The 15351-nt window shown below is 48.2% G+C and overlaps 3 protein-coding genes across 3 annotated transcripts; 1 reads left to right on the forward strand and 2 right to left on the reverse strand.

The window, feature by feature from the left end:
- Positions 1 to 297: 297 nt before the first annotated feature.
- On the forward strand, positions 298 to 2658 carry LOC131327696 (uncharacterized). The gene is made up of 2 exons (XM_058360838.1): positions 298 to 1694; positions 2620 to 2658. The coding sequence occupies exons 1-2, from the start codon at positions 342 to 344 to the stop codon at positions 2656 to 2658; spliced, it is 1392 nt and encodes a 463-aa protein (XP_058216821.1). The 5' UTR covers positions 298 to 341.
- A 9226-nt stretch (positions 2659 to 11884) lies between these two features.
- LOC131327697 (uncharacterized) lies at positions 11885 to 12626 on the reverse strand. Its single transcript, XM_058360839.1, has 4 exons — positions 12454 to 12626; positions 12235 to 12344; positions 12078 to 12153; positions 11885 to 11986 (listed from the first exon to the last, which is right to left on the reverse strand). Exons 1-4 carry the CDS (start codon positions 12592 to 12594, stop codon positions 11885 to 11887), a joined length of 429 nt encoding a protein of 142 aa, XP_058216822.1. The 5' UTR covers positions 12595 to 12626.
- A 1351-nt stretch (positions 12627 to 13977) lies between these two features.
- LOC131327698 (uncharacterized) lies at positions 13978 to 15029 on the reverse strand. Its single transcript, XM_058360840.1, has 3 exons — positions 14485 to 15029; positions 14222 to 14392; positions 13978 to 14133 (listed from the first exon to the last, which is right to left on the reverse strand). Exons 1-3 carry the CDS (start codon positions 14767 to 14769, stop codon positions 13978 to 13980), a joined length of 612 nt encoding a protein of 203 aa, XP_058216823.1. The 5' UTR covers positions 14770 to 15029.
- Between the last annotated feature and the right edge of the window lie 322 nt (positions 15030 to 15351).

Consider the following 15351-nt stretch of genomic DNA (forward strand, 5'->3'; position numbering starts at 1 on the left):
AGACTACGTTCATCACCGAGTGGGGAACCTATTGCTATCGGGTTATGCCGTTTGGGTTGAAAAATGCCGGTCCTACGTATCAGAGGGGTGCTACGACACTGCTGCATGACATGATCCATAAGGAAGTCGAGGTGTATGTCGATGATATGATAGTGAAGGGGAAGGAGCGGAAAGATCATCTCCCAACGCTGAAAAAGTTCCTTGAGAGAGTCCAGAAATACAAGATGCGCCTTAATCCACAGAAGTGCACATTCGGAGTCACTGCTGGGAAAATGCTCGGGTTCATGATCACAACCCGAGGGATTGAGGTAGACCCTTCTAAAATCAAAGCCGTTCTTGAGATGGAACCACCCCGATCAGAGAAGGAGGTCCGATGCTTCTTGGGAAAAATTCAATTCATTAGTCGATTCATCGCCAAGCTGACCTTGACTTGTGAACCATTATTTCGATTGCTCAAAAAGGATGTAAAGTTCGAGTGGAACGAGAAGTGTCAGAAAGCTTTCGAAGCAGTGCGAACTTATCTCCAGAACCCTCCGATCCTGATGCCGCCTACACCAGGAAAACCTTTGATCCTATACTTGTCCGTCACGCCCTCATCAATGGGGTGCATGCTGGCACAAGAAGGAGAAGATGGGGTTGAAAGGGCGATTTATTACTTGAGCAAGAAGATGGTAGGATGCGAGGAGCGATACACTTCGCTGGAAAAGACATGTTGGGCGCTTGTATGGGCCACGAAGAAGTTGAGACACTACATGGTCGCTTACTCAATAAAGCTGATCTCTCGGATGGACCCTCTCAAATATCTATTTGAGAAGCCAGCACTCACTGGTAAGCTAGCACGTTGGTTGCTCTTGTTGGCGGAATTCGAAATCAAATATGTCACTTGCAAGTCAGTGAAAGGGAGAGCAGTGGCGGAGTTCTTGGCAGATCGCCCGATCGAAGGGCCAGAGCACACAGAATTTCAATTCCCGGATGAAGATGTAATGTCGATGGTTAATGAGACGTGGATGTTGTACTTCGATGGGGCTGCAAATCAGAAAGGGTACGGGATTGGCATACTGTTGGTCTCGCCTGAGGGGTCGCATATTCCCCTCGCATTCAAGTTGAACTTCGAAGTTACGAACAACGAAGCCGAGTACGAAGCATGTATTGTAGGAATGGAAGCAGCATTGGAGATTGGTGTCAAGGTGCTAGAAGTTGTCGGAGATTCCAAACTGGTCGTATCGCAAGCAAACGGAGAATGGAAGGTCAGAGACGAGAAAATGAAGCCGTATCATCAACAGCTTGACGAACTCCTCCCGAATTTTCAAAAAGTGACTTTCACGCATGTACCGAGGATGAAGAACCTCTTTGCAGACGCCCTGGCCACTCTAGCATCCATGCTGGAACTTCCAATTGGGGTAAAGTTGAGGCTTGTCATGATTGAACAGAGGGGAAAACGTGTGTACGACCATATCATGAACATCGACGAACCGGACGATGGGCTCCCTTGGTTCTACGACATTCGGAATCTTGTTGAAAAGGGGGAGTTCCCTGCGGATTCAACTAGGAAAGATCGGATCGCACTGCAGCGACTCGCGTCTCAATACATCGCCTGTGGAGGACAATTGTACCGGCGATCTCCTTGCGGAGTTCACAAGTTGTGTATTCACGGAGATGACATCAGAGCGGTAATGGAAGAAGTTCATGAAGGAGTTTGTGGACCTCATATGAATGGGATGATGCTAGCTAAGAAGGTGTTAAGGCTAGGCTACTATTGGTCAACCATGGAGACAGATTGCATCGAGTACGTACGACGGTGCCACAAGTGCCAGACTCATGCCAACCTCATCCATGTCCCGCCCTCGGAGTTACACTCGATGGCAACACCATGGCCGTTCTCTGCCTGGGGCATCGATGTCATCGGGAAGATCACGCCCGCAGCTTCTAATGGTCACAGGTTCATTTTGGTGGCGGTCGATTACTTCACTAAATGGGTCGAAGCAGCTTCGTACAAAACTTTGACGACGGTTCAAGTGGCTCACTTCATCAGGCAAAATATCGTTTATCAGTATGGGGTCCCTCAAGCATTCGTATCTGATAACGGTGTTCATTTTAAAGGAAAATTTCTGGAACTCTTTGAGGAATTCAAGATCCAAATACATCATTCGACCACCTATCGGCCACAAACAAACGGAGCAGTCGAAGCAGCAAACAAGACTATTAAGGCGATTCTGGAAAAGACTACGCAGTCAGCAAGAAATTGGCATGAGCAGCTACCACTAGCTTTGTGGGGATACCGGACCTCAATCCGTACACCGACAGGGGCAACACCCTACTCTTTGGTGTACGGTATGGAAGCCGTTCTCCCTATCGAGCTAGAAGTGCCATCTTTGAGGGTCATGGCGGAAAGTGGAGTGGACGAAGCTGAATGGATCAGCGGAAGATTCGAAGAACTCATGCTGTTTGATGAAAGAAGGCTGCGCGCGCTGTACCACATTCAGGGCTATCAGCGAAGAATCGCCTGGGCATTCAACAAAAGGGTGAAGTCAAGGGACCTTCGGGAAGGGGACATGGTAGTCAAGGAAATCCGCGCGCCAATTTTCGACTTACGAGGGAAGTTCCGACCTAAATGGGCAGGGCCCTACATCATCAAGACTATTCTCTCTGGAGGAGTAGCTTCAATCGTCGACCTCGATGGCAACGAATTTGCGAATCTTGTTAATTTGGATCAACTTAAACGCTATTATCCCTGAGAGAGCTCGCTGGGCTGAAAACCGCAAGGGCGGGCGGTTCCAGGCAAAAATTAGAGCAAGCCTGCTAGGTTGAAAACCCGAGAGAGCGGCCTAGGCAAAAATTAAGGCAAATAATCAAAGAAGAGCTCGCTAGACCGAAAACTCGAAAGGGCGGTACTAGGCAAAATTTAGAGCGCAAAAGGAGAGTGTCAATACCCGAGTGAACCCGTAGCCTGAACTACGTACGGGCGTGATTCTCTTTTACGAGGGATACGTAGGCAATCTCATCCCGAGATTCGGTCCTAATTCCTAAATATCAAAATTCGATCCCAAATCAAGTCCAAAATGACAAATCCAAAACGCTTTTCAGAGCCGCATGTGATCAAATGAACCAAAAGGGGGAAACCCTTAATCAGTCGATTTTATTCAGATTACTTCTTTATTACAAGCCGAGCATGAAAATGAAAAAGCACAAAATCAAAGCACACTTTTTATTTCAAAGTCTGGCAAAGTAAGCAGTCAACCCATCCTTGCTTTCACATCCCTTTTTAGCCATTTGCGGTACCTTCCGGTCGAAGCAATAGAAAACAGTGGGTCACTTGGCTCGGTCCTATGAGTTCCCCACGACCGAGTGTAACTCCGAAGGCCCGGAATGCTGAAAGGAGGGAGACGAAGCACTTCAGAGCCCGGCTACGGCACCCCCTGACTAAGTCCAAGCTGACGGAAAACACGGAAGGGTGAGTAGAAGGAGAAGCCTGTCAAGCCAGCCACAAACACATGTGTCGAGCCCATGTTGCCAATAGTCATAGCAGGAAGCCTCAGCCAATGGCACTGCCAAGCAATGTCATCTTCCTCCGCAGAAGCAAGGAAATCAGCCCATTCGTCTTCGCTACCATACATCACTTGAAAGGGACGGTTCCATCCACTCGCACGATACCACCAATCATTGGCCGGGGGTGTCAACAGGCTTAATTTGTCACAAAGCCACATCTGTCAAAAAGAGAGAAAACAAGTAAGGAGCCAGATAAAGCCTGAACTGAGTGTTGAGGTAAAATGAATGAGAGAAATAGAAAAAGGAGAGCTGAGTGAGGTCCCTAACCTGCAGCAACAGCGGACTACCACCAAAAACCCTTGTGCGACCGGCACAAATAGCATCTAACCCCATCAAGGTTTCGGCAAGAACCAATGGTGCAACATCCTTGCAAGCCTCAATCTGAGCAGCAACCCCCACCAATAAGGAATTGGGTTGACCTACGGACGGAACCAACAAGAAAGCTGCCAGGAGGCAAATCCAACAAGCCATCATCCTACGTCCTTGGTGCTCGAAATCTGTCAAGCCCCCAGGTGGGCTGAACCTCTCGTACAACTGCACAACGTTAATGGCATTGCCCCGAGTAAGAAACTCAGCGGCATTACCACTAACACCCAGCTTTGCCTTCAGGATGTTCTTCATGCTCTCCCTGATCATAGGAACAACCGGCTCAGCAGAATCATGGCTTCCGAGGTAAACATGAAACTCCTCAACGGTGGGGCACAGTTCTTGAGAGCCAAAGCGAAAGACATGCACCTCTGGATCCCAGAAGCGCGCCGCCGCATGCAGCAAGACAGGATGAATTGCAACCTCTCGGAGATATCTTAGGGCATGAAGCCGATGCCCTCGGAAGTTCAACCAATCGATACCCTCAAGGCTGTCTAACCAAGGGCAAAGTAAGGCTTGGTTTAGCATGGTGATGGAAAGAATGGATTTTTGGAGGGAAATGGTGAAATGAAGTGTGAATGGCTTACCAAGGGAGAGCCTGGTATTTATAGAAGCTTAAATTGAACAACACCACTGCCTCACCAACTTTGAAACTCATCAAATTCATCATTTTCAAAAACCTTTTCAAAATTCAAACTTTGGAAACTTGGAAAATGTTGGAAAAACCACAAGTCAGGCCTTGGGAGGCCATTCTGTTCTGGGGAAGCAGCTAATACAAAGCCATTTAAGTACATTGAAAACGTGCAAACAGAGGAAAGCAACAAGGGACAACCAACAAGTGGCATTGGGAAACAACAAGGGACAGGCCATGACAGCAGTCCCGAGCGCTCGAGACCACTCTCGAGCGCTTGAGAGTTCTGCAGTTTTGCAGCAGACTCTAACTTCCCCACTTTGGTTTCCACGCAAACGTTGAAAGTTTGATGATTCCCAGCAATTATATAAGGAGTACAGCAGTTCTACCCATGTGTTTCGTTGTGCATTCAAGTGTGTTATGTGAAAAATCACAAGTTCACCAAAATCTCCGCTCCTTAGACACGTCGGGATCTGTATTTAGGGCATTCGGTCGAGTCAAGCGACGCACTCAAGCCATGACGGGTCCCAATGACTGTTTGATGCACCCCAAAAAAGGGCCGACACTATTAATTCAAAGCTTTCGTCATTCGGTCGTACCAAAAATCATCATTTTAAATGCAAGCGTCGAATGTCAAAAATTTTGGGTCCCCTCGAGTCGCAACACCCATTGTCGACCGCGCAGCGCGCTTGGTTATGATCAAATGTCCTTAAGCCTAAGTTTCATGATCAATCGTTCGAGAGTGGGTCATTTGGTGTCAAGGTCAAGTTTTATCCCTCACTTTGAGAGTATCGGTCGAAATTCGCGTACTCTTTACGTTCTTTCAAAGCTAGACGAACATATTTCATAAAATACAATTCTGTGACGGCAGTGCGAAAGAATAAAAGAATAAAGTGCGAATTTTCATAAATGAACATGGTGTTTACAGTGAGTGAAGAAGGAAGTACAAAAACTCAGGGCAAACACACGCCCAAATCCTAACTACCGGGGCATGCAGGCCCGAACAAAAACTGGGGCATGTAGGCCCGAAATCTACAACTACGACGGCACGCAGGCCTATGTACAAGGTAAAGCTAGCAAAGCAAAAACACGAGGCTCAGACCCGTCGAACCCTCTTCTGTCGTGGTCTTGCGGACTCAGAACTCTCGGGCTCGTCATCACCGTCGTCGTCAGGAGAACCAGAAGCAGTACTCGAGTCCGATGTCCCTAAGACACGTGACTCAGAGGACTCCTCTGTCCCCTCCTCTGTCTCCTCCTCCGGCTCCACGCGAGCGCCTCCGCTGGGACGCCTCCCGAGGCAAAACCTCGAACCGTCCTGCACCTGCAGCAGCCCGTGGCGCACGTCCTGCACCCCGACCTCGCGTGCTGGCAAGAACAAGAAGGCTTGTGGTACCGCGCGGACGCGTCCTAGCCGAACGCCGTGGCTGCACCTGCATATCACAAACATTTTATCATCTTATGCATGTTCGAAAGTAACGTTGCTCAAACCAAAATATGGAATATGTATGCATGTTATACCTGGGTAGCAGCAGGAGGAGAAGCCGCAGGGGCGGGTCTCGTCTGGAGGACCCTCCCCTTAGCGCAATCCTTCAGCAGGTGGCGCATCCCCACCATCAGCATCACGGCCTGCTCAGCCCACTCTCGCGGTACCTGTGGAATAATCCAAGACTCATGACATGCAAACAAGGATTGATCAATGTGCAAAGCAAGCAGAAATATTGTTTGTACCTGAGCAGGAAACCGCATCGGCGGCTGTGGGAGACGGGGCGCGTCAATCACCTCCCGTGCGCCCGACGGACTCGTCACGCCTATGGTCCACTTCAGCGTCGGCAACCCCGGTGGCGCTGAAGTGTCCGCGGCCTCGCGGACCCTCGTGCTCCCCTCTCCCCTACCTCCAGCACCTGCACCTCTCCCACCAGCAGGGACCCTAGCACCTCGTCCTCGGCCCCGTGCAGAGCGGCCACCGCGGCTCGGCGCTCCACTCTCGTCTCTCCAAGCCCCACACCGGCCACCCGTCTCTCAAACTCCTCCTCCACCCCCAGGCTCCTCGCCAAGTACCGGTCCGCATAAGCAGCGTAGTCCAGAGAGCGTCGCAGGTGCCTCTCCAGATCCGTGTCCGGCACGGTGAACAGCTCGAGCTCGGCGCAAGTATAGGACTCGGTCCTCTGCACGCATGGGGGGAGCAGCCCGGGAACCGCGAACGCTGGGAGGCCAAGTGACTGTCGAGTCACTCGATCCCTCAGGTACCACTGCCAGCCAGAGGGCACTCCAGCAGGACCCTGCTCCGTGTCACCTCCCGACTCCTCGGGAGGAAGTCAGCCTCCATCCCCGCCCATCGGTACCAATGAACCTGCAATTCAAATTTTGGGATCCGTTCATAAGTCGACACGGTAAAAATTCTTTTGATAAAAGAAAAGCAAGAGATGTCGATCATACCACAACCCCTGTCAGGTTATCCAGCCAACGCCGGAAAGTCATCACCTCCCCTCGTCGCTCCTTCGCCCTCCGGTACGCCTTACCCCAGGCTAAACCGCGTGGAAGCAGGTTCGGGTCCGTACAAGTATTCTCGGGCGGGAACATCCCGAGAACCTCGTAAGCCCAGAGCTGCAAAATTTCATAATTCAGGGTGAATCAATCTCAAATGCATAATTCAAGTCAAAAAGCAATCGAAAGCAATTCATAAGCAAATAATTCGAAATTAGTACCTCAAACACCCGCCAGTATCCTCCAACTGTATCTCCGACCCCGCGAGAAGCAGCCCCAAGGAGACAGTAGAGCATGCACAGAGCAGCACCTCCCCAGTCGAAGCGCCCCGCCTGTCCCAGGTCCGTTAAACCCGCTAGATATCACAGGTGCACCCGACTACGCCTGTTCGGGAACAGAGAAGCCCCGAACAAGTATAGCAAGTACGCCCGGGCCATCTGGGCTGCCTCCTCGTCAGTCGCGGGCTCGTGGTCCCAGTACTCCACGAATTGCCCGTAGGCTGCCATCCCTCCGCTGTGGCGTGGCACTCGCCCCAGGAACCACCTCAGAGCCGCGTCATCCAGCACCAGGCTCGAGTCGTAAGGAATCGGGTCTCCGCCAACCCTGAGCCCCGTGATCGCCGCGAAGTCGAGGGGCGTCACCGTCATCTCCCCGAACTGGAAGTGGAAGGTGTTGGTGGTGTCCCACCACCTCTCCGCCAGCGCCGTAAGCACGGCCCGATCTACCCTCACCACCGTCAGCAGCTGTACGAAGGGTCCGAACCCTGCCGCCTCCACCAACACTCGCACCCTCTCAGGCAAGGCCTTGAAGTGCGCCAGCGAGCTGGCCGAGCCCCCGTGGCCGTACACGTCTGTCGTACGCTGTTTCAACAAAGCAAGAAATGGCATTAGATCTCAAACATGAAATAAAATTTGGAAATGAATTGCGAAATTCGAGAAAAGATAGTGATCAGAAGCTCACCGTAGTCCACCCGGAGGAGATGTGTGAAGCTCGATCCCGGAGGAGCATCTCCTTAGGATAGTTGGCGCGGCCGGGGACGTAAGCCGTCATCCCCACAGGCTCAAAGAAGTGTAGTCGAGGAGCATAAGTTGCCGGAGTGAACTCGGGCTGCTCCCTCGCCAGGTAGACTCGCCGCCTCTCCAGATAGGCTTTCGCCTCATCTACCGCGGTAACCCACACCTCAGCAGCCGCTTCAGCATCCACCCTATCCCTCTCAACTCCTCCGCCTCTGGTACAACCGCCTCCTGGGCATCCGAGCCCGCTCCGCTCAGCAGAGCCCCCAAAAGCGACACCGAGGCTCAGTCCTTAGGCGTGCTAGCCTCCCTTAGCACCGCGGCGACCATGGAGTCGAGACCGAGCATGTCCAAGACACCCCGAGGCTCCACGCCCTTTAAGAAGTCCCCGTCCACAAAGGGAACAGGGCGTGAGGACCCAATCCCGCTATCCCCGCTCCTCGGCTCCAACGCCGTCGCCGTCCTCAGCATCGGCGTCTCGCTGAACTGCCCAATAATAACATCCTCACCGCCGAGATCGGCTGGTCCCTCGTCGCTCATCCGCTCGGCAGCCACTAGCAACTCCTCCACGGTAGGGGTGGGAGGCCTGTCCGAACCTCCGTCCCCGCTACCGGAACCCTCTGCTACTGCCACCTCTGCACCACCATCGACAGCGGCCACCGCTCCTTGGTCACCAGCAGCCGCCACCACCGTGGCGTCGGCCGTGGCATCCCCGCCGCGGGGCTCCACCCCTGCGCCGCCATCGTTCCCCCCGGTTGCCACCACCGTGGCACCGGCGGTGACCTCTTGATCGATGACCCTCGTCCCTTCGCCGCTGCTGGCTGCCCCGTCCTCGTTCCCCCGCGCCATACCAAGATCAAGAGAGTCGAGAGAGTGAGAAAGTCGAGAGAGTGAGAGCGGTCCAGAGAATGAGAGCAGTCGTCGGTCTGGTTCTCGAGCGCTCGAGAACCAGGGTCTTGACCCCCAAATCAAAAAAGGAAGACGAAGGGTCGGTGGACCCCAGCGGAGGTCTTGAGCACTCGACAGCACTCCCAAGCGCTCGGGAGTGGGTCCCCAGTGCTTGACTCTTTTTGTTGCTTTTCGTAAGCTCATGCATTTCACCTTGATTAAAGATTATTGTCTATCAAGAATTTTTTTTACAAAATCAATCTCAGTCTTGTTCAAGTCCAAGTCGAGACAGAGCAATCGATAGCGGATTTTGTTTCGTGATCTATTCTAGATCATCCTAGTTTGCCCAAAAAAGTTCTGCTTAGAGGTTGATAAAAGTTTTCTAAATTCTACGATCGTCGATTTGTTCGCAAGAAGTCTTACCCAACGAGTGATACTTCTTTCATCATTTTGTCCACCAAACAGAGTAACGGATGGGCCCCATTTCTTGCCTCTATCATTGTCAAAGCATTTGTCGATCTCTTTCCAATGCATGCATCACGCATGTTTGCATTTGCCCCAAAGAACTACGCTGGTCTGATCCCTACAAACGGGGTACGTAGGCAGTCTGAAAAGACACGACCTCATGCATTGAGTGCTTATATGCTTTTTATTTGCATTTGATTCGTAAATTGAGGATTCGATTTGGCTCAAATTGGGTTGTCTCAATCTTTGGGCGACACTCGCATCCAAACATGGTGCCGAGCGCCGTCCAAAGAGGGGCAACTGTAGACACCCCAATTTAGACTTGTCGAATTTCCTTAATTTGTGGCCCTGAGGCTCCCCGATGATGAATGTGGATCAAAACAAGCCATGTGCCAATTGAGACGTTGCTCCTTGAAAGAAATGGCCAAAATCAATCCCAAGCGCTCTGAAGCGGTCCCAAGCGCTCAAAACTGTTTTCCAAAAAACCACTGGCCTGGCTCACTCTCGAGCGTCGAGAATAAAATCCCAAGCGCTCGACACCACTCCAGAGCGCTCGAGATCTCTCCCAGTGCCCAATGGGTGAAAAAGATTCCCACTATCCATGCAAGCCATCATTGCTTTCCCTTTGAACCGGCTGAGGTGAGTCAACACTCAACCTCAGTCAGAGAGGATATCAGCTGAAGATTTCTTTCTTTAAAAAAGGGGTTTTTTCAAAATCATTTGATTTTTCAAAACCATGGGTTATATGCTCTATATATATACCTGGTTTTTTTCTGCTGAAGGAGGACGAAAAGGGCTCTCTCTCTAAACCCCTCCTCTTTTCTCTCTCTTGTTCAAGGGAAGAAGCTTAAAAACTCAAACTTCTTTCCCAACTTCAAAGGTTTTTTTCCAAAATCATCAAGGAAAAGGGCAAGAAATCCAGAACACTCTCAACTTCTGATCTCTTGTCTTTTTCACTCTACATTCACCTTTCACAACCATCCAAGGAGCAGAGTGTCAAGCAAAGGTAGAAATATTTCTATCCTTGGTTCAAATCAAGAGGCTGTTATCCTTTCTGAGGGGGGTCTCTCAGCCTGTCCCAGACCTTAATTCTGGGTGCATGGTTGGGAGACCTTAGTAAAAAAAAAGCAAGCAAGAGCAAAGAGTCCATAAACAATGTTTTCCCAAAACCCCCTACTGGAAACACTCCAGAGCGCTCCAGAGTGGTCCTGAGCGCTCGGGACTGTTTCCAGTCCCATGCATGACATTTTGGTGGGCAGTAGGCTAGGGGTGAGGTGCACTCGCAAGTAAAGTGGTTTTATTCTGGCATGCAGACACAGGAGATTATTTTTCCTGAAACAGAAATGTTTCTTACAAATCTCAAGTAAGAACAAAATTTTCCTAAGTCAAAAATAAGATTTTCTCTTCTTAAAAACTTAGATAAGGGTGTTTGCACGATGAAGTGGTGCCATTTTCTATTTGAGAGTAAGCTGGCATGCAGCTAACTCCCAAGCGCTTGAATCCATTCCCAAGCGCTCAGGAGTACATGCATGCCATTGCGTTTCACTTTCCCTGTCTTCTGTGTTTTTCGAGCTTCTGCATGCATGGATGTGTACATTCTCCCTTTTAAAATTGTAGATCCATTCGTGTAATGGCAAGGATACATGACTTGAAAACTTGAGGTCCTATCTCAGTCTTTTAAGTCCTCTGCTGAGCCGGTGGTCTGCTTAATAGTATTTCATTTTGCAGTCTTTACATTATGTTCTGTCAGTACTAACAGAAAGTGCAGGTGAGGGTTCAGACACTCCCAAGCGCTCAAGAGTTCTCTTGAGCGCTCGAGAGTGAAGCCAGTAAGCTGTATTGCGTTTCTTGCTATCTTGCTGTCTTTCATCACATAATCCCCTCCTATACATGTGCACAAGCATACATTGTTATTTGGCATCCTATTCGTGGCTAACAAACTCTGCAGGATTCGGTCAGTAGAACTCCCAAGCGCTCGAGAGTACTCTCAAGCGCTCGAGAGTGAAGCCAGTAGCAGTTTATACAGCTTTGCCATCATGCATGTGTCCATCATCACTTCATCACTCCTTGTACACAAGCACCAGCATACACCTTCTATTTGCCACACCTGTGGATACCTGCTACGTGTTTAATGAAACAAAATCCATTTGAAAAATCCCACGAACGTTTAGTAGAGACCGACATCGCGTCGGGCAAGGGGGGTGCCGTAAAATTCTTCCCCTCTCGTAACATGGCTTCCGAACCCTCGAGTGATCTCTGGTTTTCAATTCAAATCAATCAATTTTCAAATCGAAAACGGTTTCTCGGGTGGCAAACCATAAATCCGGGTGGCGACTCTTCAAATTTCTCAAATCAATTCGATGGAGCGGTATGTGTTTTTCGGGCCGCCCCGATCTCACCTGGGGCTGTGGTAGCCCACATGCATCTTCATCACTTCAGCGATGTTGTCTAAACAACGTCTCCCAAAACCAATCACTTTCAGTTCACTTCACTAATTTTTTAAGAACCACTCTCGCAACTGGTTGTGCGAGCTTAACAGCAACCGTACTAGCAGCCTTTTGCACACATCAATAGCATCAGCTCCCACATGATCCTATAATGCAACCACATGTATAAGTTTCTGGTGCTCCTAATGTTCTATGCATAGGTAAGGTGAAACAAGTATTTGGGCAAACGTTTGTTACCTCAAGTTCCCGTGTATTCATCCGGCCCCCCGTCCAGTGCTCCATTAACTTTAAAGTATAAAATCCACAATCGTGCCTGCAGCCACGCAAATGCAGTTCATAAACATGCATGCATTATGTCGGCATTAGAGTAGCTGTAGTATAAGTAACCACTCACGTGTTCGATTGCTGTGGGACTTTTGGTTCATGCACATGCCAGTCATTCCATGGGGTATGCAGTTGTTGCCTTGACCGAGTCCGACTCAATACGTTGAACAACATCCTTACCTACTCACTCAAAAAAAATAGGTACATTACACATGCGAAGGTTGGCACATAAATGACCATGTATTACCAGAAAATTAACATTCAACAAACATGACTGGCCTGTGCTTACCACTGTAACATTAGCTACCTTCTTATCGGTAGTTTGTAACACCATTGAGTCAAGAACTTCAATTCGCTTATCCACCAAGTTGACAACAACACAATACCAATGTTCAATATTAGTCAGCAACACCGGTAGAAACAGCTGCATATTCCCACAAGGATTTGCAAATAAGTATTATCGGGACCCAAGCATGGAGGACAACTACATCAGAATGATAGTTTGACAAAAATAGACCGTAAAACTTGCCAGATTGCACATTGCCACATCGTATCCCAACATGTTTGCATCCACTGGATCTTCAATGGCCTTCTGATTTTGTACTTTATCGAAATTCAACAAATTGTACTACAACAGGAACGAATGGAACAAAAATATGAATTACCACAAATATAAAAAAGTAGCCGAATGAGTAAGGAATTTGAAATTACACAAATTCTAAATTACCACAAATGAACTTGAAAACATGTGTCGTGTCGGACGAGGGACCCCGTCTTTGATTGGGGCCTTTGCCTTTTCTTGTTTCATCAACCATTCGGTCATTGTTGTCATCACCTAAAAAACCATTCCAAGAAACAGAAAATGGGACATGAATATAAGTGAAGTAAGGAAGACTGACTATGTAAGGAACACTTGCACTTAATAATTCATACAATTGTAGATAAATTTGTACAATGTACTATAACTTACCATAGTGGACATATGATTTTGAATACTTCGTGTAACATATCATGCGATAAATGGATCTTCCCGCCGTCCATTTTCACAACATAGTCCTTGCAAGTACCAACTTATTTAATTATCGCGTAGTTATGACGAAATTGAAAATCACAGGACATTAGTTTTAGAATGTAGGATTTAGTAGTCATACTCTTCTCCTGTTTTGTTTGGTGGTTGCATCACATACGCCCACACTTGACTTTCTTGTTTTGTAAGCTTTGATAGTTTGACCTCAGGTGGAGCCACGTACGGCGTTCTTGTCGCTTTACTTGGTTTGAAAGTCCTCGTACCCCGTTTCGTCGATGGTCGGGTTATGGACTTACTTTTCTAAACACGTGTACGTGGCCCTTTGTTCAATGGCGGAGTCAATGGGACTTGTTGTTCTTTTTCAACCTCTTCATCTCCTTCTCCTTCTCCTTCTCCATCTCTTTCTCCTTCATCACCATCATCATCTACTTCTTCTTCTTCTTCTTCTTCTTCTTCTTCTTCCTCCTCTTCCTCCTCCTCCTCGTCCTCGTCGTCCTCATCCTCGTCCTCCTCGTCTTCTTCTTCTGCACCTTGTTTTTCACCTTTGTTTTCCACCACAATTTTTTCTTGTAGCTCCACATGTTGCGCATGTTGTACAACATCCACCATGACATGCTCCGGAGAGTACAATGGCATTTCCCGGGCAAATAAAAGGCCACTCATGCGGCTGCCATCCATGTCCTCCACGCCTACCCCATGCCTAACCTTCTTCGGATTGACAGTGGAGGTTGAAGGAAAATTCTCCACGTCCATATGTACATCACCCATCTCAACATCATCTTCATTTCAATTCTTTCTCTTGGTGGTGGACGGCTTCCTCTTTGACGGACTTCGTGTGCAAGTTTTGGGAACATCACCCATCAATGCGCTTTCCAGGGCATCAAGATGTTGCATTTGGTTGAGGAAATTTTTCTTCAAATCATGAAACACAGCAATTGTGCACTGCACATAAGGTTAAGGAGTAATGTTAAAAATGTAAATGACATAAGAGGTACAATTGTATATCGGCGACAAAATTAAGTTTCCTCACCGGATGCCGATACGAAGCCTTAGGGAATTGCTTAGAAATTGGATCAACCAACTCCAACGTCTCCTCATTTGCAATACGTTCTTTTATTAACTTTGTCGTCCATGACTGAATAAGGGGTTCACCTTCACTCCCAACCTTCATACCCATTGGCTGTTTGTCAAAATATATAAGCTGCAACAAAAAAAATATTATGAGTCATAATAGATTACAGATGAATTTTATAGCAAACAATTGACGAAAGTTTAACATGTTGATGTACTTACCATTAGAAGTAACACACAACCAGCAACGCCAACAGAATCCTTCTTACCATCACCAACCTTGCCACTTCTCTTCTTGTACTTCGCAATTTCATTCACCAACCAATCAAGCACAAATTCTGCCCATGCATATGTAGGAGTTTGCAATAAATTGTGCACTGCCGGGTAAAATTTTGTGGTGGCCACATCCTTCGTGGTTGGACACAAGAAACAAGAAAACACAAATAGCACGTACGACGTCTGGAACTTCACATCAGCTTTCTTTTTATTGAATACTTGTTGCATCATCGCAAATGTCACTCCTCTCTTCAACGGTTAATTATTTTTCCCAAACATCTTCGTAATGTGTTCAAAGTGGGGGTCTTGAGAGTCCGTCGAAACTGGTATCGTTCCACAAGATAGCCCTAGCGCCCTTCGAACATCATCAGGCATGATTGTATAAACCCGCACCCTCCCAAACTCCAAGCTCTTGGTGACAGGGTTGAAATGCTTAACTAACCGACTTATAAAATCACGGTTCAACATTCTACACTTCAATTGAAGCATTGAATCAAAGCCCACTCTTTGAACAGCATCTTGTTGGGCTTTGGTCAATGCCTCATTTACTTTGACCAACTTCAACAGCGAGCACCGACTGCGAAATACCGGCTACACATATAAAGGGTTTACGATTTAATACAACCCATCATTGTTACACACATGATACGTTAACATAACGATTAACTATACCAAAAACAACAACAATAACTACAACCATACCGAAGCATTTTTCTTTTTTTCCTTCGGAATTGGCTTTTTAATGCGGGCTTTTCTTTCATTGGTCTTGTCCATGAATGGCGCTCTTTCCGCATCAGACATGTGATTCCATAT

The sequence above is a fragment of the Rhododendron vialii genome, chromosome 5a, assembly GCF_030253575.1.
Source record: "Rhododendron vialii isolate Sample 1 chromosome 5a, ASM3025357v1".
NCBI classification, from domain to species: domain Eukaryota; kingdom Viridiplantae; phylum Streptophyta; class Magnoliopsida; order Ericales; family Ericaceae; genus Rhododendron; species Rhododendron vialii.

Coding starts and splice junctions, on each gene's coding strand:
- LOC131327697 (XM_058360839.1), bottom strand. CDS start 12,594: ATGCAGCTGTTTCTACCGGTGTTGCTGACTAATATTGAACATTGGTAT. Junction 12,345..12,453: donor AGGTAGCTAATGTTACAGTG/GTAAGCACAGGC, acceptor TTGAGTGAGTAG/GTAAGGATGTTGTTCAACGT. Junction 11,987..12,077: donor TGAATACACGGGAACTTGAG/GTAACAAACGTT, acceptor GTTGCATTATAG/GATCATGTGGGAGCTGATGC.
- LOC131327698 (XM_058360840.1), bottom strand. CDS start 14,769: ATGATGCAACAAGTATTCAATAAAAAGAAAGCTGATGTGAAGTTCCAG. Junction 14,393..14,484: donor GTTGTGTGTTACTTCTAATG/GTAAGTACATCA, acceptor TTTTTGTTGCAG/CTTATATATTTTGACAAACA. Junction 14,134..14,221: donor AGGCTTCGTATCGGCATCCG/GTGAGGAAACTT, acceptor CCTTATGTGCAG/TGCACAATTGCTGTGTTTCA.
- LOC131327696 (XM_058360838.1), top strand. CDS start 342: ATGGAACCACCCCGATCAGAGAAGGAGGTCCGATGCTTCTTGGGAAAA. Junction 1,695..2,619: donor TGGAAGAAGTTCATGAAGGA/GTTTGTGGACCT, acceptor CTAAATGGGCAG/GGCCCTACATCATCAAGACT.